The 23,060-nt window shown below is 47.3% G+C and overlaps 1 protein-coding gene across 1 annotated transcript in view; it reads right to left on the bottom strand.

The window, feature by feature from the left end:
• Positions 1 to 23,060, bottom strand: part of RGS21 (regulator of G protein signaling 21) — a 398,016-nt gene that overhangs the window by 221,139 nt on the left and 153,817 nt on the right. Inside the window, exon 3 of the mRNA XM_073644098.1 lies at positions 2,913 to 3,079. Within this exon, the coding sequence (XP_073500199.1) occupies positions 2,913 to 3,079 (167 nt within the window). The remainder of the gene's footprint in view (positions 1 to 2,912; positions 3,080 to 23,060) is intronic.

Raw genomic sequence — 23,060 nt, 5'->3', positions numbered from 1 at the left:
TACCATCCATACCAGGGTGAGGGGTACCATACACCCCAGGATAGGGATGAGGGATGGGGTACCATTCATACCAGGAATGGGGATGAGGGGTACCATGCATACCAGGATTGGGGATGAGGGGTGCCATACATACCAGGATTGGGGATGAGGGGGCCATGCATACCAGGATAGGGATGACGGGTGCCATGCATACCAGGATAGGGATGAGGGGAACCATGCATACGAGGATAGGGATGAGGGGGGCCATGCATACCAGGATTCTGATGAGGGGCCATGCATACCAGGATAGGGATGAGGGGTACCATGTATACCAGGATAGGGATGAGGGGTACCATGCATACCAGGATGAGGGATGGGGTGCCATGCATATCAGGATAGGGATGAGGGGTACCATCCATACCAGGGTGAGGGGTACCATACATATCAGGATAGGGATGAGGGATGGGGTACCATGCATATCAGGATTGGGGATGAGGGGTGTCATGCATACCAGGATGGGGGTGAGGGGCCCATGCACACCAGGATAAGGCTGAGGGGGCCATGCATACCAGGATGAGGGATGAGGGGTGCCATGCATACCAGGATTGGGGGTGAGGGGTGCAATGCATACCAGGATTGGGGATGAGGGGTGTCATGCATACCAGGATGGGGGTGAGGGGCCCATGCATACCAGGATAAGGCTGAGGGGGCCATGCATACCAGGATGAGGGATGAGGGGTGCCATGCATACCAGGATTGGGGGTGAGGGGTGCAATGCATACCAGGATTGGGGGTGAGGGGTGCCATGCATACCAGGATTGGGGGTGTGAGGTGCCATGCATACCAGGATAGGGATGAGGGGTGCCATGCATACCAAGATAGGGATGAGGGGTGCCATGCATACCAGGATAGGGATAAGGGGTGCCATGCATACCAAGATAGAGATGAGGGGTGCCATGCATACCAGGATAGAGATGAGGGGTGCCATGCATACCAGGATAGGATGGTGGGGACAGGATGGGGGCAGCACAAATACCAGGTTGGGGGCAGCAGAAATACCAGGAGGGGGCAGCACATACCAGCATGAGAAACCATATACCAATAAAAATGCTTGCCACCCTGGCGTAGAACAGGTTCAATAGCTAGTATATATATAGTACAGACCAAAAGTTTGGACACACCTTCTCATTTAAAGATTTTTCTGTATTTTCATGACTATGAAAATTGTACATTCACACTGAAGGCATCAAAACTATGAATTAACACATGTGGAATTATATACTTAACAAAAAAGTGTGAAACTACTGAAAATATGTCTTATATTCTAGGTTCTTCAAAGTAGCCACCTTTTGCTTTGATGACTGCTTTGCACACTCTTGGCATTCTCTTGATGAGCTTCAAGAGGTAGTCACCGGAAATGGTTTTCACTTCACAGGTGTGCCCTGTCAGGTTTAATAAGTGGGATTTCTTGCCTTATAAATGGGGGTGGGACCATCAGTTGTGTTGTGCAGAAGTCTGGTGGATACACAGCTGATAGTCCTACTGAATAGACTGTTAGAATTTGTATTATGGCAAGAAAAAAGCAGCTAAATAAAGAAAAACGAGTGGCCATCATTACTTTATGAAATGAAGATCAGTCAGTGCGAAAAATTGGGAAAACTTTGAAAGTGTCCCCAAGTGCAGTTGCAAAAACCATCAAGCGCTACAAAGAAACTGGCTCTCATGAGGACCGCCCCAGGAAAGGAAGACCAAGAGTCACCTCTGCTCCTGAGGATAAGTTTATCCGAGCCACCAGCCTCAGAAATCGCAGGTTAACAGCAGCTCAGATTAGAGACCAGGTCAGTGCCACACAGAGTTCTAGCAGCAGACACATCTCTTCAACAACTGTTAAGAGGAGACTTTGTGCAGCAGGCCTTCATGGTAAAATAGCTGATAGGAAACCACTACTAAGGACAGGCAACAAACAGAAGAGACTTGTTTGGGCTAAAGAACACAAGGAATGGACATTAGACCAGTGGAAATCTGTGCTTTGGTCTGATGAGTCCAAATTTGAGATCTTTGGTTCCAACCTCCGTGTCTTTGTGCGATGCAGAAAAGGTGAACGGATGGACTCTACATGCTTGGTTCCCACCGTGAAGCATGGAGGAGGAGGTGTGATGGTGTGGGGGTGCTTTGCTGGTGACACTGTTGGGGATTTATTCAAAATTGAAGGCATACTGAACCAGCATGGCTACCACAGCATCTTGCAGTGGCATGCTATTCCATCTGGTTTGCGTTTAGTTGAACCATCATTTATTTTTCAACAGGACAATGACCCCAAACACACCTCCAGGCTGTGTAAGGGCTATTTTACCAAGAGGGAGAGTGATGGGGTGCTACGCCAGATGACCTGGCCTCCACAGTCGCCAGACCTGAACCCAATCGAGATGGTTTGGGGTGAGCTGGTCCGCAGAGTGAAGGCAAAAGTGCCAACAAGTGGTAAACATCTCTGGGAACTCCTTCAAGATTGTTGGAAGACCATTTCCGGTGACTACCTCTTGAAGCTCATCAAGAGAATGCCAAGAGAGTGCAAAGCAGTCATCAAAGCAAAAGGTGGCTACTTTGAAGAACCTAGAATATAAGACATATTTTCAGTTGTTTCACACTTTTTTGTTAAGTATATAATTCCACATGTGTTAATTCATAGTTTTGATGCCTTCAGTGTGAATGTACAATTTTCATAGTCATGAAAATACAGAAAAATCTTTAAATGAGGTGTGTCCAAACTTTTGGTCTGTACTATATATATATATATATATATATATATATATATATATATATATATATATATATATATATATATACACACACATATATATATATATATATATATATCTGTGTGTTTTAATCATAATTGCTGCACACTGGTATACCAATATAAATCAGTAAAGTACCTCTCTTGGAGCCTCAGTCTTAATATATTCACAATAAATTTTGTTGGCTTTAATGACCAGTTGGCCGGAAGTTTTAGTTTTTTTGAAGTCCTCACAGGCCAACCAGAATTCAATATTTTCATCACTAAATTCTGACTTCAGGAAATCTCTGAAAGCAGTCAGGCCATCTATAAAAAAGAAAGAAAGAGCAATGAATGTATATTCCTGGTTATTGTCAAATATATATTTAACCATAATATATATTTAGTAAATATACAGTAGTGTTCAAAATAATACCAGTCCAATATGATTAACCAGATTAATCACTGTTTTTGGTATAAATATATTAACACATGTCAAACAATTTACCAGAAAACCAACAGACTCAGCATTCATGATCTGCATGTTTTTGAGTCTATTTTAATAATTAATTTAAAGGGGGTGTGCTAGGAACAGATGAAGATTGCAGCTGGTTAGTATAAAACTAGGGTCAAGAAACTTATGTTAGTGCCACCTCTTAAGTGGAGAAATAAAAAAAACACTGGAGTGGTGCTTTAAGTAACATGAAAGTTTTAAATTTGTAAAATAAACATCAGGAGTTGATACCAAAATGTTGATTCTTATAAACTTGGTTTCTTTGTTGTCTTTGTAAAAGAAAATTGCTGTAAACTTTACAGGGTTTGCTTCACACCTTGTCAACCACTATTAACTACACATCATATGCCAAAAATAGCAAGTGATAGCGTATACTTATATGTGGTATCCTACAACCCATTCTATTGCTGCTGAGTGAAACAGTTGTCATGTGGCAGCAAATCTATTCCAGTGTGCCAGAATTACTTTGGGCACTGTGAGTTAGAGGATGTATAATACATTGTATGTGCATAAACTGAGGATTCATAAATGTGCATTGTATCTTGCTACTGATGCGACCCCAGGGCCATGGGGTACCCGTCAGCCGGGCCTCCGGTTGCCGGGGGATATCACGGTGGCTGGCCCGGTCCGTGGCCCAGGGCGGTCACTTGAAAGGGGGGATATGTATATTTAGGGGGATTTGGGAAAGTTCGTGACGCCACCTGTGGTGTCTGGTGATGATCACCAGCGCTGCTACAGTCCTCTGAGGCAGATGTTAGGGCAGCTTGAGATGGGCCTGCTCCCCACAGGTGGAGCAGGCCTCAGGGCAGTGTGGTAGTAGAGAGTGGGTCGCGCTGGGCGTTGTAGTGCAGGGGGAACGATAGCGCCGATGAAGAGTGGACAGAGGCAGTGCAGTGCAGTCATCCAAGATTTTACTCACAGTTCTTTAGACACTTCACAGGTGCACTATACAGGTAAAGGCCTCCCGCGTCGCGCTGCGTTCACCGGTCAGAGGTTCAATCCTTCCTCAGGCAACTTGGGAATACCTGGCAGAACCCCACTTTCTCGTGTTCCTATTTTGACCGTCTTTACTCTAGTCCTTCTCCCTCTTGCTCTGCGCTGCCCACTCTCAATCCCGCTCGGGTGCTCTGAAGTCCTTCCTGTACGTCGGATCCGGGACCTACTTGACCCTCCTGGGGGATTAGAATGCCGCAGCGATCCCTCTGCCTTCTGACAGATGCGTGGCGTACGGGTGCCGTCCTGCACGCGCCGTACCCCCTGGGATCCTTTCTGTAGAACGGAGCCTACTCCCTATTCCACGGTGAGCGACAGGTTGTGGGCGGGGTTATCCCCCATTACGTCACACCTGGCATCCACCGCGCGCCCATTCATTGAGAGAGCGCACGGTGGATGCCGGGTGTGACGCAATGGGGGATAACCCCCCCACAACCCGTCAATCACCGTGGAACGCGGAACAGGAGACCCTTGGCTGCAGCCGCAAATAGTCGTGACGTAAGCGGAAGCAAGAGCCGGCTGCAGCCGGGGGTCACGTACTGCCTGTGTGCGGTCAGCGATAGCGCCACGCACAGGCAGTATTGGCAACATGAGGTATTTACGAAATTCATTAGGGGCCCCAGGGGGATACATTGGGAGGTTAATTTAAAGTAGCTGCGCCAATGTCGCTGATTGGTCGCGGCTGGCCGGGCGCAACCAATCAGCGAAGCGTGGTTCAAATCCCGCGCCAATTCGTGGCTGGACTGCACCTGTTGCTGATTGGTCGCGCTCGGCTGGCGCGACCAATCAGTGATGTGGGATTTCCGTTACAGACAAACAGACAGAATTAGATGATTATATATATATAGATAGGGGGGGCCACGTCATTTTTTTTGAGTCCCCCCAATTTAATAAACAGTAAAGGCTATGCAGACAGCTGTGAGCTGTTATTAATAGCCTGAAAACCTTAATGGATGTTGGCCCCTTTCCAGAATAATAACACCAGCTCACAGCTGTCTGCTTTCCCTTGGCTGGTTATTAAAAAATGGGGGGGGGACACCCAAAGTCTTTATTTAATATTTGCTTATTAGTTATAAATAAATTAAAAAAGCGATGTGGGTTCCCCGTATTGATAACCAGATAGGGAAAAGCAGATAGCTGTGGGATGATATCAATAGGCTGGGAAGGGGCCATGGATATTGGCCCCCTCCCAGACTAATAAAATCAGCCCCCAGCTGCCCCAGAAATGGCACATCCATGCTCTTCCCACTGGCCCTGGTGCGGTGGCATGTAGGGTAATAGTTTTGGGTTTGATGTCAGCTATGTAATGTCTGCAGACATCAAGCACAAGGGTTAGTAATGGAGAGGCGTCTATAAGACACCCCCATTACTAATCCCATAATCAAAAGTAAGAAATACACACAGAAAAAAAGTCCTTTAATTGGAAAAAAAACTCCCTCCACAATAACCCTCTTTTACCCATTGACTAATGTAAAAAAAAATCTAATTTATACTCACCTGGTGTTTTTATCCATGGGCCCTTCCCAGCCTATTGATACAAGCCCACAGCTGTCTGTTTAGCCTTTGCTGGTTATTAAATATAGGGGGAACCCCCAGTCATTTTTTTGGGGGGGTCTCCCCAGTTTAATAACCAGTAAAGGCTGTGCAGACAGCTGTGAGCTGTTTTAATAGGCTGGAAACCTTAATATATGTTGGCCCCTTCCCAGAATAATAATACCAGCTCACAGCTGTCTGCATCCCCTTGGCTGGTTATTAAAAAATGGGGAGGAAACCCACGTCTTTTTTTTCATTTATTTATCATTATTAATATATAAATGAAAAAAAATGACGTGGGTTCTCCCTATTGATTTACCAGCTAAGGAAAATTAGATAGCTGTGGGATGATATCAATAGGCTGGGAAGGGGCCATGGTTATTGGCCCCCTCCCAGACTAATAAAATCAGCCCTCAACTGCCCCAGAAATGGCACATCCATTAGATGCTCTTCCCACTGGCCCTGGTGTGGTGGCATGTAGGGTAATAGTTTTGGCTTTGATGTCAGCTATGTAATGTCTGCTGACATCAAGCCCAAGGGTTAGTAATGGAGAGGCGTCTATAAGACACGCCCATTACTAATCCCATAATCAAAAGTAAGAAATACACACAGAAAAAAGTCCTTTAATTGGAAAAAAACTCCCCCTACAATAACCCTCTTTTACCCATTGATTAATGTAAAAAAAAAAAAATCGAATTTATACTCACCTGGTGTTTTTATCTGTGGGCCCTTGCCAGCCTATTGATACAAGCCCACAGCTGTCTGTTTAGCCTTTGCTGGTTATGAAATATAGGGGGGACCCCCAGTCATTTTTTGGGTGGTCTCCCAAGTTTAATAACCAGTAAAGGCTATGCAGACAGCTGTGAGCTGTTTTAATAGGCTGGAAACCTTAATATATGTTGGCCCTTTCCCAGAATAATAACACCAGCTCACAGCTGTCTGCTTCCCCTTGGCTGGTTATTAAAAAATGGGGAGGGAACCCACGTCTTTTTTTTAATTTATTTATCATTATTAATATATAAATGAAAAAAAATGACGTGGGTTCCCCCTATTGATTTACCAGCTAAGGGAAAGCAGATAGCTGTTGGATGATATTAATAGGCTGGGAAGGGGCCATGGCTATTGGCCCCCTCCCAGACTAATAACATCAGCCCTCAGCCGCCCAGAAATGGCACGTCCGTTAGATGCTCCAATTCTGGCACTTAGCCTTGGCTCTTCCAACTTGCCCTGGTGCAGCGGCAAGTGGGTTAATAGTTTTGGTTTTGTGGTAAGCAGTTTAATGTCTGCTGACGTAAAGCCCAGGGTTTAGTAATGGAGATCTATTACTAACCCTGTAGTCAAAAGTAAGAATGACACACACAGAAAAAAGTCCTTTAAACTCTGCTATATCTGGTTGCATTGCTGAGTGGTGACATCAGTGATGCGCAGGATAAGGGTGCCAACCTCCACTGGCAGGCAGGGGCAGTGTAAGGGCTATGTAAGGCATATTATCCTACTACATTAGGGTGTACCCATATCCATATATGTAGGCAAATTAACCACATTTTGCTGTGACAGAGTGACCCCTAATCTCTTGGTCTGCTACTCATTTACCACCAACTTGCAGATAACGAAGATACCATCATCTTAGTGCAAGCAGACACTTGTATGTAAATCTACTAGGGATTGCACCTAGATCCCAAGCATCTCTTGCACCTTTAACCATTCTCTCCAACTGTACTTGGCATATGTGATATTAACTGTTTTTTCTATCTAGCAACAGGGCCATACAGGGCTAGCAGGGAGAGCCGCCGAGGAGAGTGGGGCGCCACTGGTGTAAGAACAAGGGTGCCAACCTCCGCTGTTAGGCAGGGGCGAGTCTGAGTGGTTAATAGGGACATATAGTTCCTTTTTTATATACATGGTTTTCCACTTGGGTGGTTTGTCTGTTGTATTTTATTAATTATTTATTAAAAGTTATATTTTAATTTTACACCTGCATAATGGTACGTAATGATCAATGGTGAATTCTTAATATTATAAGGTACTGAATTTATTACTTGATGGTGAATTGACATCAGAAATGTTACCGCTCAGCAAGACCGGCGGTAACCTTAATGACAGCATCGCCGGTCACATGCAGCCACATTCTCACAATTATGTTGGTAACATTTGCCACCGTTTAGCAATGCAACATCTTGGATTATCAGCGGATAAGTGAGTATAACTTTGATTTTTATATTAATAAATGGGTAAAAGAGGGTCTGGGAGTGTTTATTTCAATTAAAGGACTTTTTTCTGTGTGTCTTTATTACTTTTCACTAAGGGGTTAGTAGTGGGGGTGTCTTATAGACACCTTTCCATTACTAAACCGAGAAGTCCATGTTCAGGTTTCGTTAACGGACCCCGAACTTTACTGTTAGGGTTCGCCCATCCCTAGTGCTGACACTTCCTGTGAGCTGGTACCAGTACCATCCTGTTTAGACCAGGCAAGGAAGAGCAAGAAAGCTCCGCTGCTCCCTGAATCTATTCCAGTCCATGCTGAAGGGACATCATTCTCAACATAGTCACCTCCACAAAGGAGTGAAACCTCATACAGGCAGGAGAGATACACTGACAAGCAAAAGGGTAACAAGGGTAACAATGTTTTGAACTTTTGACTTTCAGGCTACATATCTCAGTATTCACTACTGCTTTGAACGTGAGACTACCATCATTTTATAGACAATCATCTTGGCTATCTCGTACATAAATTTGACTTGCAATTATTTAGCATATGATTAGTTATGCAGATTCTTGTCATGTGCTGTTTTGCTCCTAAAAATCAAAATTTTAATTTTTATTATTTTTTCAGTATTTTGTAAATCCACCTTTGGCTTTCAACACTGCCTAAATCCTCCTGGGTATGCGATCAGATTCAAACATGTCTAGATGAAATCTGATCCCAGGTATCTTCTATACATTTCTTTGACAAATTCAACATATGCTTCGGGTCATTGTCCTGCTAGAAAACTAAGTCATCCTTTTCATACCGATAGTACTCGAGTGGACGAAGTAACTCATCTTGTAGGATACTCACATATAACTAAGAATTGAGACTACCATCGATCCTGGTCAAGTATCCAATGCCTTTGGTTGTGAAACGACTCCATATCATCAGGCTTCTTTCACCGAACTTGACACTTTCTTCCATTTCTCGATCCGCTAGCCCATTTTTCCCTTATTTCTTCCAGACCCATTTGCACGCATCAGAGCCTGGTCTATTGACCTTCGTCTTATCGCTCCAAATCACCCGCTTCCAATCTTCTACAGTACACTTTTCATACTTTTTTGCAAACTCGAGCCCATGCTTCTTATGATGATATTGAAGTCAGGGCTTCTTCATCTTTTTTCGAGCCACCATTCCAGACTTGTGTAATGTGTGTCGCACTGTGCTTGCATGGACATCTGTGATCTCACTATTACGAAGCATATGAGCCACCTCTACTGCTGTGTTTGTCGCAACAGAACTGTTAGACCTTGTGACAAGCCGACTTGTTGACTCAAATCTTTTGCCTGGACGTCCACCTCTTTCCTTTTAAATGGATGAACAGACTTCGTTTTGTATTCTTCCAACTGTCACGACACTCATATGATGCCGTTTGGCAATTTTCTTGGCTGACAGACTGCTATTGATGAGCTGGATGAATCTGTTTCTCTTTTCTTGGAACATCTTCTTCATGGCTGCTCCTCAATTCGAATTAGTGACCTTTTGCTTGGGAAGTAACCTAATAGCACACAGAGCTATTAGGAAATGTGAGAACAGATTGTATTTTGTAGTATACAGGAAGAAAAAGATTTTTCAACCACTAGGAGCAAAGCAGCAACAATGCAGTGACATGACAAGAATTTGCATAACTAATTATATGCTAAATAGTTGCAAGCCCAATAAAATACATTTAAGTTTGAGGGTATCAGAAGAGAAAAAATGTGGATAAGTTCACGGGGTATGAATACGTTTTCATGTAACCGTATACTCTAAACATGGATATGTAAATATATACTGTATTTTTGAGAATAAAACTTTGGGAGGAAAATAGGGGTGCATCTTATAGTTCGAATGTAGCTTACCGGGGGGGGGGGACGACAGCGGTGGAGGTGAAGCGGGGTTACAGGAGGCTGGGTCACCGCTCCAAGAAGCCTGCGGCGACAGGAGTGGGAGGATGCTGTGGGCCCAGGGCTGGCAGGAGGGGGTGTCCTGGTGGTGCGAGGCAGGCATTGATCTCCCGGCTGTGGGCTTCAATCAAATGATGCTGGCGCATGTGCAGATTGAGGTCTCAGCTCAGGAGATTAATGTGCTCAGTGAGGACTCTGCTCCTGCCTCGCACTGCCGATATTTTCCTGAAACCCACCGCCAAGAGATCAATGACTCCTGCCTCACACCGGTAGTACACCCCCTCCTCCCAGCCCAGGGCCCGTATCATTGCCCCGCTTCTGCCGCCATTGTCTGAGTGCAGCGGCGACCCTGCTCCTGCCTCCTGTGACCCTGCTCCTGGCTCCTGTGACCCCGCTCCACCGCCGCCCCAAGTAAGCTAAATTCGGACTATAAAACAGATCCCCATTTTCACAAAAATTCTTTTTCTTCCTATTTTCCTCCTTTAAATTTGAGGTGCGTCTTATGATCCAGTGTGTTTTATAGTCTGAAAAATACGGTAACACGCTCTGTGCATGGCCCATATCTTGAATTTAATATTACCAAATTTGTTTTATTCTTAAAGATACACACTTGAGGAAGGTGATGGCTATGGTCAAAAAAGTGTCAGCACATTTAAATAGATTTTATGTGGCTAGCCACGGCCTCCTGGTTTAGCAAAAAAAAAGGGCTGGCAAAGTGCCACCTGATTTGCGATGTCACTACCCATTGAAATTTGACTTGGTATATGTTGCAGCATTTGTACAAACAGCAAAAAGAAGTGCCAGACTACAAAATGCAGCAATTAAACTGGAGTGTGGGTTTCTTTGAGATCTGACATTGGCAGCTAATGAGGGATGTGTGTTGCCTACTGAAGCCCCTTAAAGTGGCAACAAAATTTGTTAGCATGGACACTGGTGGAATCAACAATTTGATCCTGACAATATTTATGCAACACCAGCACGCAAGAGGGGATGGAGGAAGCAAACCAATTTTCACCTGTTCAGTGTGGCTCTCTGTTTGTTGGGGACCCTCAAGTTCCATGTCACATGCTGAAGGATTAGGAGGAAAAAGAGAAAGAGTGGGAAGGGGACAATCATCAGGCTGTGGATGTGGAGGAAGACATAGACTTGGCACAGTCAGGGGACAAGGAAGGCAGTCAGAGTGAAAATGATGATGACTCCGACACTAGCCATGACAACCAATCATTGCAGCAGGGAGATGATGTATAAACCACTGGGCCCTCAGTTGTGCTGGTGAATGTGGCGCCCCGGAGGGTTCAGTCGCCACAGAGGTACTGCACCTCACCCGATCGCTGCGGCATTCTAATCCCCCAGGAGGGTCAAGTAGGTCTTGGATCCGACGTACTGGAAGGACTTCAGAGCACCCGAGCGGGATTGAGAGTGGGCAGCGCAGAGCAAGAGGGAGAAGGACCAGAGTAAAGACAGTCAAAATAGGAACACGAGAAAGTGGGGTTCTGCCAGGTATTCCCAAGTTCCCTGAGAAAGGATTGAACCTCTGCCCGGTGAACGCAGCGCAACGCGGGAGGCCTTTACCTGTATAGTGCACCTGTGAAGTGTCTAAAGAACTGTGAGTAAAATCTTGGATGACTGCACTGCACTGCCTCTGTCTATTCTTCATCGGCACTATCGTTCCCCCTGCACTACAATGCCCAGCGTGACCCACTCTCTACTACCACACTGCCCTGAGGCCTGCTCCACCTGTGGGGAGCTGTCCCATCTCAAGCTGCCCTAACATCTGCCTCAGAGGACTGTAGCAGCGCTGGTGATCATCACCAGGTACCACAGGTGGCGTCACAAACTTTCCCAAATCCCCATATATATAGTATCCCCCCTTTTGAGTGACCGCCCTGGGCCACGGACCGGGCCAGCCACCGTGATATCCCCCGGCTATCGGAGGCCCGGCTGCCGAGTACCCCACGGCCCTGGGGTCGCGTCATGAACATGGCAAGCTGTATGCTGCAATGCTTGTCAGAGGACAGCCGTATTGTTAACATGAAGCAAAGTGATGCATTCTTGATAGCCACGCTTTAGACCCCCACTAAAAATATATAAATATGTATATATAAATGCAAAATGGATTACTTTGTTACAGCTTCCGAAAGAAAGTCCAAATGAGATTATTACCAAGATAAGCTCTGTTAACTGCTCTGTGAAGCTTTTGCCGAGTGAACACCCACATGACTCTCTGCGATCCACACAGACACAACGTTCCCCCATCTGTTCGAGCATTAGGGCTATAACAAGTAACCAAATCAGCAGCAGAAATACCTACAATATATTTTACATCATAAGCAAGATGTTAAATCTGCCATTACGACAACCTAGTGCACTTCAGCAAACACCGACACAATGAGTGAACACCTAGGTTCAGTCATACATAGACTGTGTCCCCAGTCAGATAACCTAACGTCTGGGTCAACAAATTGGACCAAAGAGAAGAACTGGCCAAGTTTGCTTTTGGAGTACTGTTGTGTCCAGCCTCCAGTGTCATGTCAGAGAGGATATTCAGTTAGGGTGATTTACCTGTCCCACCAAAACGGACCGTTTTATCTGCCAGAAGTGAAAAAAAAACTAACATTTATCAAAATGAATCAGGCATGTATTAGCAGATTTTCTTGCACTGAAGCCAATTAAGGCAGCCATAACATCTCTTTGCCTGCCTGGCCACTGACTGTATTTTCTACCTTTCTGCTGCCACCAGTGTCAATGCACCACACTGAACAGGGCATCTATTTCTTGACCAACATGTTATCTATACTGTAGTATTACTGCTGGTGGGCTGCCGTTGCTGACCATAACCTGCCATACATTTACTTGCCTGCCCAGTCCTAACTCTCTACCGTGCTGCTCCTTCCACAGCCACTACACAGCTACACCAGCCACACATCTCCTGACTGCCCACTGTGTTTCATAGGGCTAGACTGTACTGTTGTTGTGGGGCTGCCATTGCTGGCACTAAATTGCCAAACCCATCACCTTGCCTGCCCCGTCCTAACCACCTAATTTGCTGCTCATGCCACAGCTACTGCACAGCCATAACAACTACAAATTGCCTGGCTACCCACTGTTTTTCATAGTTCTAAATATTACTGCTGATGCTGGGAAATGTGCTCGCTTGAGGGTACACAAACATGAAACAAAATAGGTCTAATTTTTTAAAAGGATTAGTGACAACTTGTGTTGAGCCACCCCCGTAGTGTTCGAGTTCGGTTCGGTTCGTCGAACACCCGTATGTTAGCCGAACTGTTCGTCGAACACCTTCGAACACTGTTAAAACCAATGGCAGGCAAACAAAAACACATAGAAACACATAGAAAACACCTTCAACGGTGTCCAAAAGCTGACAAACTGCTCAGAAGACACAACTAACACATGGAAAAGTGACAAATACATATAGTCATGCGAAAAGAAAAGAGGTGGAGGAGTAAAAGGAGGGGGAGACACAGATATAGGCATGTGATGCACTTCTAAATCCAAAAAAGTGCGAAGCCGACACGGCCAGTCCGTTCCTGCCCGTGCGACCTCCGTGTCGCCGGGTTTGTGCCAGCCCTCCTCTCCCAATACTGGTGCCTGTCCGCTGGTGGGTCCAGCGAGCCCCCCTGCGGTGGAGGCAGGTCTAAGCTTTTTAATTTAAATTGTCTCTCTAATTTGAATGAATACACTTTAAATCCTTTTACAAGGATCTATTGGAGGGCAAGTTTCATGCCAGCAGCCGTGTAATTCCAGCTCCAGTAGCGTCCACTAAAGCTGCTGCAGTTAAAAAGCTTTTATAAGGATCGAGCTTGGCGGTCCACCGCAAGGCGTCCTACCGCCAGTCCCTGCCCCTATGCCTTGGGGTGCCTCCCCGATGCTCTTCACTGAGTGTCCCGGGGGCCAAAACCATTTGCTTTGAAAAAATTAAGTGTCCAAACTACAGGTGGTGTAGCTTGCTTAGCAGCTGGGATAATCCGCTGACTAGCAGACACTGCTACTAGGCACAAAGTATTTCCTGGGCTAGATGCAGTTAAAAATTTGTAATTAGATACTCTCGTTGGATGCTGAGAAAGCACTCCATAGAGTCTCCTGACACGCCATATATTATTCCCTTAAAAAGCTTGGGGTAGGGGTCTAGGGGACCCTTTTATAGGCAAAATCACGGTCCTGTATCGCAATACGTCACCTAGGCTGAAGATAAATGGAACATTTTCATCACCTTTCATAATCACCAATGGGACAAGGCAGGGATGTCCTCTGTCCCCTCTCTTATACATCCTAGTGACGGAGCACCTGCTCTCATCAATTCGCCATAACCCCAATATTAGGTGGTTTGAGGTGGGAGGCACCGAGTACAAGTGCTCTGCATTTGCTGATGATGTCCTAGTATATATCACTCAATCACATGTATCCATCCCTGCTGTTATGGCTGAAATAGATCACTTTGTTACATGGTCAAATTTTAAAATCAATGCAGTGAAGTCTGAGGCCCTCGATGTCTCCCTCCCCAAATCCATACAGGATTCCATCCAGTCCAACTTTCCCTTTGCCTGGCCCTCACAGGGTATCAAATACTTAGGAATTCCTATTCATAGAGACCTCTCCCGTCTATGTTATCTTAATTTTGGGCCCTTTATTGAACAACTCCATACAGACCACGGTTGGCAAGTTAGAACTGTAAGATTCACTACGTGAACCACTGGTGTTTTGTGGAAAAGCACATGTACACTGTGTTCCAAATTATTATGCAAAAAGTGTTTAGGAGTGATAAGGGAAGAATTTGTTTGTTTGTCAGTTAAACTCATTGATGGTGATGTGTGTCAAGACTCTTTATATCACTGTAAGCAATTGCAGACACCTGTGCTAATTAGTTTGGCAGGTGTGTCCAATGAAAGGCAAGACTACTTAAGAAGGCTGTCCCACATTATTAAGCAGCCTACATTTTCTGCCAAAATGGGAAAGAAAAAGGATGTGTCGGCTGCTGAGAAGCAACAAATTGTGGAGTGTTTAGGTCAAGGCTTGACTACAATCAACATTGCCAAGACACTTCATCCTGATCATCGCACAATCAAGAAGTATGTAGCTGATTCACAGTACACACGTGTGCGTGCTGATAAGGGAAAATTGAGGACTCTTTCCTACAGGCAATTACGCTGTAACATACCTGGCGGCGTCCTTGCATGGTGGTCCATCTCCCACTGTGCAAGAGCGCGCACTTGATCTCCAGTCCAGAATGTCTCTCTGGCTTCCCTCCATGCTGTCTGTTTGTGTCTGTTTCTGCTGCTTAAGGGCGGCGCCCGATCACTTCCTGCTTTTTGTACCTGCTGTGGGTCACACCCCTTGTGCGTCCTCAGCCTATTGCTGTCTGTCACCTGGTATATAGCTCAGCTGCTCCCATCTATTCCTGCCTGAGCATAGTGTTTCATTCAGTGTGTGCTTGCACTCTGAAGGTGCCAGGTCCCGTTCTGTGTTCTCTTGTCTGCCTATCCTGGAGGCTGTATTTCCAGGCCTGTCTGAACACGCTCCTAGCCTGTTCCTCCTGCCTTCTAGGGGCCGATTACCTAGACCCGTTCCTGTATCTTGTCTGACCTGTCTGAACACGCTCCTAGCCTGTTCCTCCCGCCTTCTAGGGGCCGATTACCTAGACCCGCTCCTGTATCTTGTCTGTCCTGTCTGAACACGCTCCTTGCCTGTTCGTCCTGCCTCTCTGGGGGCCGTATTCCCAGACCCGCTCCTGTATTCCGCTGCAGTGTCGGTCTCCTCCGTACACTCAGTTCCAGTCTGAACTCTCTCCTATCCTTTACCTGTTTTGCCTCTATGTCCGTTCCCTTCCTTTTTCTGCAGAGTCTGAACTCGTACCTAACTCCTGCTTGTTGTCTCTGTACTCCCGTTTGTGAGTTTGTGGTCCACTCGCTACTTCTCTGCTAGTACCCTGTGGGTGTCTGGCTCTGCCTTTCCCTTCCTGTCTGTTCCGTGTGAACAGAGCCCTGTCCCCCCTACTCAGCCTAGCCTGCTCTGACTCCTTTGCTCACCGCTCCGTCGGTTCTAGTCTGCTCTGACTCCTTTGCTTACCGCTCCGGCGGTTCTAGCCTGCTCTGACTCCTTGCTCACTGCTCCGCAGCCTTGCTCCGCTCTGACCCTTTTGCTCACTGCTCCGGCAGCCTTGCTCCGCTCTGACCCTTTTTGCTCACTGCTCCGGCAGTCCTGTCCTGCCCTGCTTCTGCCCGCTGCTCCGGCAGTCCTGTCCTGCCCTGCTTCTGCCCGCTGCTCCGGCAGTCCTGTCCTGCCCTGCTTCTGCCCGCCGCTCCGGCAGTCCTGTTCTGCCCGCTGCTCCGGCAGTCCTGTCCTGCCCTGCTTGTGCTCGCTGCTCCTGCAGCCCCGTCCTGCTCTGTTCTTGCCCACCGCTTCGGGCATTCCCTCTCTGCTGTGTTTGTCTACCGCATCTGCGGTTCTGTGACCCAGTCTGTACTGGGTCTTAACCTTTCTGTGCTCCAGCCCGTCCTTTCGGCCAGTACCTCCCTGCCTGCATACTCGCCTGTATCCACCCATATGCATACCTGCCGTGTTTGCTTACATCCACCAGTCTGTGCCAGCCTAACCTGCCTGTTCCTGAGTCCCAGTGTGTACTGGGTCCTATCCCGCCTGTGTTCCTACCTGCTAGTGCCTCCCTGTCTGCACTCTAGCTGTGCTTGCCTGTACCCCTCTGCCTGTATTGTTCCTGAGTCCCAGTGTGTACTGGGTCCTATCCCGCCTGTGTTCCTACCTGCTAGTGCCTCCCTGTCTGCACTCTAGCTGCGCTTGCCTTTACCCGCCTGCCTGCATACCAGTCGTGCCTGCCTATACCCTCCAGTCTGTGCGCCAGCCTAACCAGCCTGTTCCAGTAATCCCTGTGTGGGTCAACCCCCGTGTCCGGAGTTTGACCTGGAGTAGCACCTGGTCCCTCTGCCCGGTTTCTCCCTGGTGCACTGGCGTCGTATGCCGTCTTGCCATCTTGGTCGGATCGGCCAGATACTTAGTCACGCCCCTCCAGGCACTCTCCGGTTCATGGTCCAGTGGAACCACAACACCCGCACACGCCAGTCAGTCCGGGCGTGTGCATAACATACGCCAGGTTAAAAGAGCAGCGGCAAAAAAGCCTTGTCATAGCAACAGACAAGTTTTTGAAGCTGCTGGTGCCTCCAACGTCCCCCGAACAACAAGATGCAGGGTCCTTCAGAGGTTTGCAGCTGTGCGTAAGCAATCCTGTTGACCTCCTCTATCCACTGTACACAAGCAGAAATGGCTCCAGTGGACCAAACAATACATGAAGACTGACTTCAAAACTGTTTTGTTCACCGATGAGTGGCGTGCAACGCTCGATGGTCCAGATGGATGGAGTGGAGGATGGCTGGTTGATGGACACCCCACGCAAACACGGCTACGGCGCCAACAAGCAGGAGGTGGAGTAATGTTTTGGGCTGGAATCATGGGGAGAGAGATTGTCGGCCCCTTTAGGATCCCTGAAGGGGTAAAGATGAACTCCATAATGTATGTGGAGTTTCTCAAACAGCACTTCCTGCCATGGTTCAAGAAGAAGAACCGTGTATTCCGCAGCAAGATCATTTTCATGCATGATAATGCACCGTCTCATGCTGCACATAACACATCTGCATCTCTGGCTAATATGGGCATAATAGGGGACAAACTTATGGTGTGACCCCCATGCTCCCCTGACCAAAACCCCACTCAGAACCTCTGGAGCATCAACAAAAGGAGTGTCTATGATGGCGGGAGGCAGTTCACATCTAAGCAACAGCTCTGGGAGGGTATTCTGTCCTCATGCAAAACAATTGAAGCAGAAACCATCCAAATCCTGACAAATTCAATGGACGAGAGAGTTCAGAAGCTCTTTTCGAACAAGGGGTCCTATGTGCAAATGTAACATCACCTAGAATAAAGTTTTGAGTTGAAACTGTTTGATTTCAGTTTCTAATAACCTGCTAATACTTATAATTTCAAAAATGACCATTTTTTTGTTCTTTATTAAAATGAAAAGGTTGATCGAAGAGTGTGGGGGATCTAAGAGTGTGGCAACCCAGTAGTCAGGATTACTTCGAATTCTGACAATCTGAGGGTCATGTTGCAGGTAGTGCAGCAAGAAGGCACTCATGTGTCTTGCGCATCTAGGAGCCCCAAAATTATTTTTCGGGCTAGATGCAGCTAAAAATTATTATTAATTTGAAAGCTGGTGGAGCTTAGTATAGATGGCCTAATAGAATCAGTACTGCAAACTGCTACAAAGTCCAAATTATTTTCCAGCCAGGATACAGATAAACATGATTAGTAATTTTAAATCTGGTGGAGTTTAGTATAGATGGCCTAATAGAATCAGTACTGTAAACAGCTACAAAGCCCAAATTATTTTCCAGCCAAGATACAGATAAACATGATTAGTAATTTTAAATCTGGTGGAGTTTACTATAGATGGCCTAATAGACTCAGTACTGCACACTGCTACAAGGCCCAAATTATTTTCCAGCCAAGATACGGATAAACATGATTAGTAATTTTAAAGCTTAAAACGGTTGGTGAGGTGATTTTGACAAATCATCAAGCTTTTACTCTCCCCAGGATGACACAGGGGTAGAAAAGTCGTTTCGGATCCATGATTTGTTCATCTTTATGAACGTGAGTCTGTCTACATTATCAGTGGAGAGCCGCGTGCGCTTATCTGACAGCACACCACCAGCAGCGCTGAACACACGTTCAGACAGAACGCTGGCTGCGGGGCATGACAAGATATCCAAGGCGTAAGTGGCGAGCTCCGGCCATTTATCCAGATTGGAAGCCCAAAAAGAGCAAGGGTCCAGTGACACAGTCATGGCTTTAATGTTTACTTGGAGATACTCTTGTACCATCGTCTCTAGGCGTTGACTATGTGTCAGACTTCTTGTCTCCTGTGGCCTTGCAAAGGATGGGCTAAAAAAGTGGTGAAATGATTCCGCAAAATTGATATTACCAGCAGATACTCTGTTTCTGTTACGTTTTGAGAGCTGAACACTCGACGGTCCCACGGTTGGCAAGTTGGAACTGTGAGATTCACTACATGCACCACTAGTGTTTTGGGGAAAAGCACATGTAAGATTCTGCAACAGTCTCTGCTGATCATAGGCGGATTATAATGAGAGCAATCCGGGCGACCGCCCGGGGCCCCGAGCCTGCAGAGGGCCCGCGGCTCCGGGCGGGGTGTCTAATGCCGGATTGCCCTCATTATATGTGCGGGCCGTCGCGGCACATACCGGTAGCAGTGGCGGGAGGGGGGGCCCCGTACCGCTGCCCCAGCAGCGGCCGCCGCTACTTCTTCATCGGCCGGGCCAGCACTGCAGCAGTTAACTTCCCTGTGCTGGCCCGGCCGCGTCACTGCTAGGAGACACGGCCCTGTGCGCGGCCGTGTCTCCTAGCTGTGATGTCACGCAGTGCGCACGCGGCCTGCAGTGCTGCACCGAAGAGCCTGAGGACTGGAGTCGAGCTGGGGGATGGTGAGTGTGTGTGTGTGTGTGTGCGTGTGTGTGCGGGCAGATGTCATTGTGTGATGTCTGTTTGTGTGTGTCTGTGGGCAGATGTCATTGTGTGATGTCTGTTTGTGTGTGTGTGTGTGTGTGTGTGTGTGTGTGGGCAGATGTCATTGTGTGATGTCTGTTTGTATGTGTGTGTGTGTGTGTGGGCAGATGTCATTGTGTGATGTCTGTTTGTGTGTGTGGGCAGATGTCATTGTGTGATGTCTGTTTGTGTGTGTGTGTGGGCAGATGTCATTGTGTGATGTCTGTTTGTGTGTGTGTGTGTTGGCAGATGTCATTGTGTGATGTCTGTGTGTGTGTGTGTGTGGGCAGGTGTCATTGTGTGATGTCTGTTTGTGTGTGTGTGTGGGCAAATGTCATTGTGTGATGTCTGTTTGTGTGTGTGTGTGGGCAGATGTCATTGTGTGATGTCTGTTTGTGTGTGTGTGTGTGTGGTCAGATGTCATTGTGTGATGTCTGTTTGTATGTGTGTGTGTGTGTGTGGGCAGATGTCATTGTGTGATGTCTGTTTGTGTGTGTGGGCAGATGTCATTGTGTGATGTCTGTTTGTGTGTGTGGACAGATGTCATTGTGTGATGTCTGTTTGTGTGTGTGTGGGCAGATGTCATTGTGTGATGTCTGTTTGTGTGTGTGTGTAGGCAGATGTCATTGTGTGATGTCTGTTTGTGTGTGTGTGGGCAGATGTCATTGTGTGATGTCTGTTTGTATGTGTGTGTGTGTGGGCAGATGTCATTGTGTGATGTCTGTTTGTATATATGTGTGTGTGTGGGCAGATGTCATTGTGTAATGTCTGTTTGTGTGTGTGTGGGCAGATGTCATTGTGTGATGTCTGTTTGTGTGTGTGTGTGTGTGGGCAGACGTCATTGTGTGATGTCTGTTTGTTTGTGTGTGTGTGTTTGGGCAGATGTCATTGTGTGATGTCTGTGTGTGTGTGTGTAGGCAGATGTCATTGTGTGATGTCTGTTTGTGTGTGTGTGTGTAGGCAGATGTCATTGTGTGATGTCTGTTTGTGTGTGTGTGGGCAGATGTCATTGTGTGATCTCTGTTTGTATGTGCGTGGGGGGGCAGATATCATTGTGTGATGTCTATTTGTGTGTGTGTGGACAGATATCATTGTGTCATGTCTGTTTATATGTATTTTTGTGTTTCAAATGTGTTTATGCGTGTATGTATATGTTTGTGTGTGTGCGTGACTGCGTGCGGCCTCCTGCTGAGTATAGTTGGCGCCGTGCGGCCTCCTGCTGTATTTGGGGGGGGCGCCGTGCGGCCCCCCGCTGTGTATAGATGGCTACGTGCGCCCCCCCGCTGTGTATAGATGGCTACGTGCGGCCCCCCGCTGTGTATAGATGACTACGTGCGGCCCCCCGCTATGTATAGATGGCACCGTGCGGCCCCCCGCCGTGTATTGATGGCGCCGTGCGGCCCCCTGCTGTGTAGAGATGGCGCCGTGCGGCTCCCCGCTGTGTATAGATGGCTACGTGCGGCCTCCCGCTGAGAATAGATGGCGCTGTGCGGCCTCCTGCTATCTCTGGGGGGGGCGCCGTGCGGCCTCCCGCTGTGTATAGATGGCTACGTGCGGCCTCCCGCTGAGTATAGATGGCGCTGTGCGGCCTCCTGCTGTCTCTGGTGGGGCGCCGTGCGGCCTCCTGCTGTGTATAGATGGCTACGTGCGGCCTCCCACTGAGTATAGATGGCGCTGTGTGGCCTCCTGCTGTCTCTGGGGGGGGCGCCGTGCGGCCTCCCGCTGTGTATAGATGGCTATGTGCGGCCTCCCGCTGAGTATAGATGGCGCTGTGCGGCCTCCTGCTTTCTCTGGGGGGGGCGCCGTGCGGCCCCCCGCTGTGTATAGATGGCTACGTGCGGCCCCCCGCTGTGTATAGAGGGCTACGTGCGGCCCCCCGCTATGTATAGATGGCGCCGTGTGGCCCCCCGCCGTGTATTGATGGCGCTGTGCGGCCTCCTGCTGTCTCTGGGGGGGCGCCGTGCTTCCTCCCGCTGTGTATAGATGGCTACGTGCGGCCTCCCGCTGAGTATAGATGGCGCTGTGCGGCCTCCTGCTGTCTCTGGGGGGGGCACCGTGCGGCCTCCCGCTGTGTATAGATGGCTACTTGCGGCCTCCCGCTGAGTATAGATGGCACTGTGCGGCCTCCTGCTGTCTCTGGGGGGGGGCGCTGTGCGGCATCTATACTCAGCAGGAGGCCGCACGTAGCCATCTATACACGTATACTCAGCAGGAGGCCGCACGTAGCCATCTATACGGTGCCATCTATACACAGCGGGAGGCCGCACGGCGCCATCTATACACAGCGGGAGGCCGCACGGCGCCATCTATACACAGCGGGAGTCTCAGTGCTTTGCAAGAGCAGTCAATAAATTCTACTTGACTAATTCTGAGCACTATAAAGTCTGGTTCACTTCTAACCTGCTGTCTTCATTTTCAGCTTGCTGAATTCTATCTCATTTACTGTCATTCGAGACGATGCCTTTGTGGTCTCTTTCACCTTGAATACCTGTAAGTGCTCCACTTAATGTCCTATTTTTGATTCTGTTCTTCTTCATCTTTTGGCATGTGCAATTGTATGAGCAAGTATTCATATGAATTTATGACCTACTTAAACCTTCGAGGACCTTAAATTTTATTCAATCAAATTTTTTTCCAGTTTAAAACTATGGGACATATATGTGCCTTGGTCCTCAAAGGGTTTTTAAAGGGGCTGCAAACATAAATACAAAAAAAATAATTCAATTAGTGCTTTTTGTGTTCATTTAATTTTTATTTGAAGTCCATTTTTTTTATATACCATGAAATTAAGCCCTACCCCATGGAATGAAGCCCTACCTACATGACATCTGAGAGCTACATGGATCCCGCTTGTGAGGTGCCTGTCCGTCACTACTATTAAGTTTTTGGGTCCACTCACTAAGCCATATATTCTCTCATGCAAGAGAATAGGGCCAATTATGCTAATGACACTCGGCTCAAACTCTGTCAGAGCTTCAACTGAGTGTGATCCGATTCTCTCGCAGCACAGATATGGAGAAGATGGAGAACTTACTTTCACCATCTTCTCCATAGTCTCTGTGAGTGTTCATCGGACTGCACTTGGATGACATCCGAGTGCAGTCTAATGTTTTACGTGCACCCATAGACTTGTATGGGTGCACATGGTCCGAATATCGAATGAGATTATTTTCTCATGCCAATAATCGCAGATCTGCACTGTCCCATAGTATAACATAGGGCCGAGTCCTATCCGATAAAACATCACATAGCATTCGGCAGTGTTATACGACAGTGTGAGCGAGCCCTTAGAGTCAAGGAATATTTACATGCAGATGATGATATTACTCTCCAAGTGTATATTTTTTTAGGCGAGTTCATAGTAAATGCTTTGCCTTTTTGACATTTGATCAACTAAAGAACAAGAAAGATTTAGGACCTCCCCTATAGAGAAACGGAAAATAGTTTGGAGGACTTGCATGTCCTTTTTTATTTATTATGAGAAAATCATAAAAGATCCCGTTTTTTAACCATGCTGTGACTTTCTGCTGAGGGAGAGGGAGA

Source organism: Phyllobates terribilis, unplaced genomic scaffold (genome assembly GCF_046119375.1).
Source record: "Phyllobates terribilis strain yellow unplaced genomic scaffold, ASM4611937v1 Scaffold_8__6_contigs__length_399053987, whole genome shotgun sequence".
Classification (NCBI taxonomy): Eukaryota; Metazoa; Chordata; class Amphibia; order Anura; family Dendrobatidae; genus Phyllobates; species Phyllobates terribilis.
The sequence above is the reverse complement of the archived record's forward strand: the minus strand, read 5'-3'. Positions and strand labels throughout refer to the sequence as shown.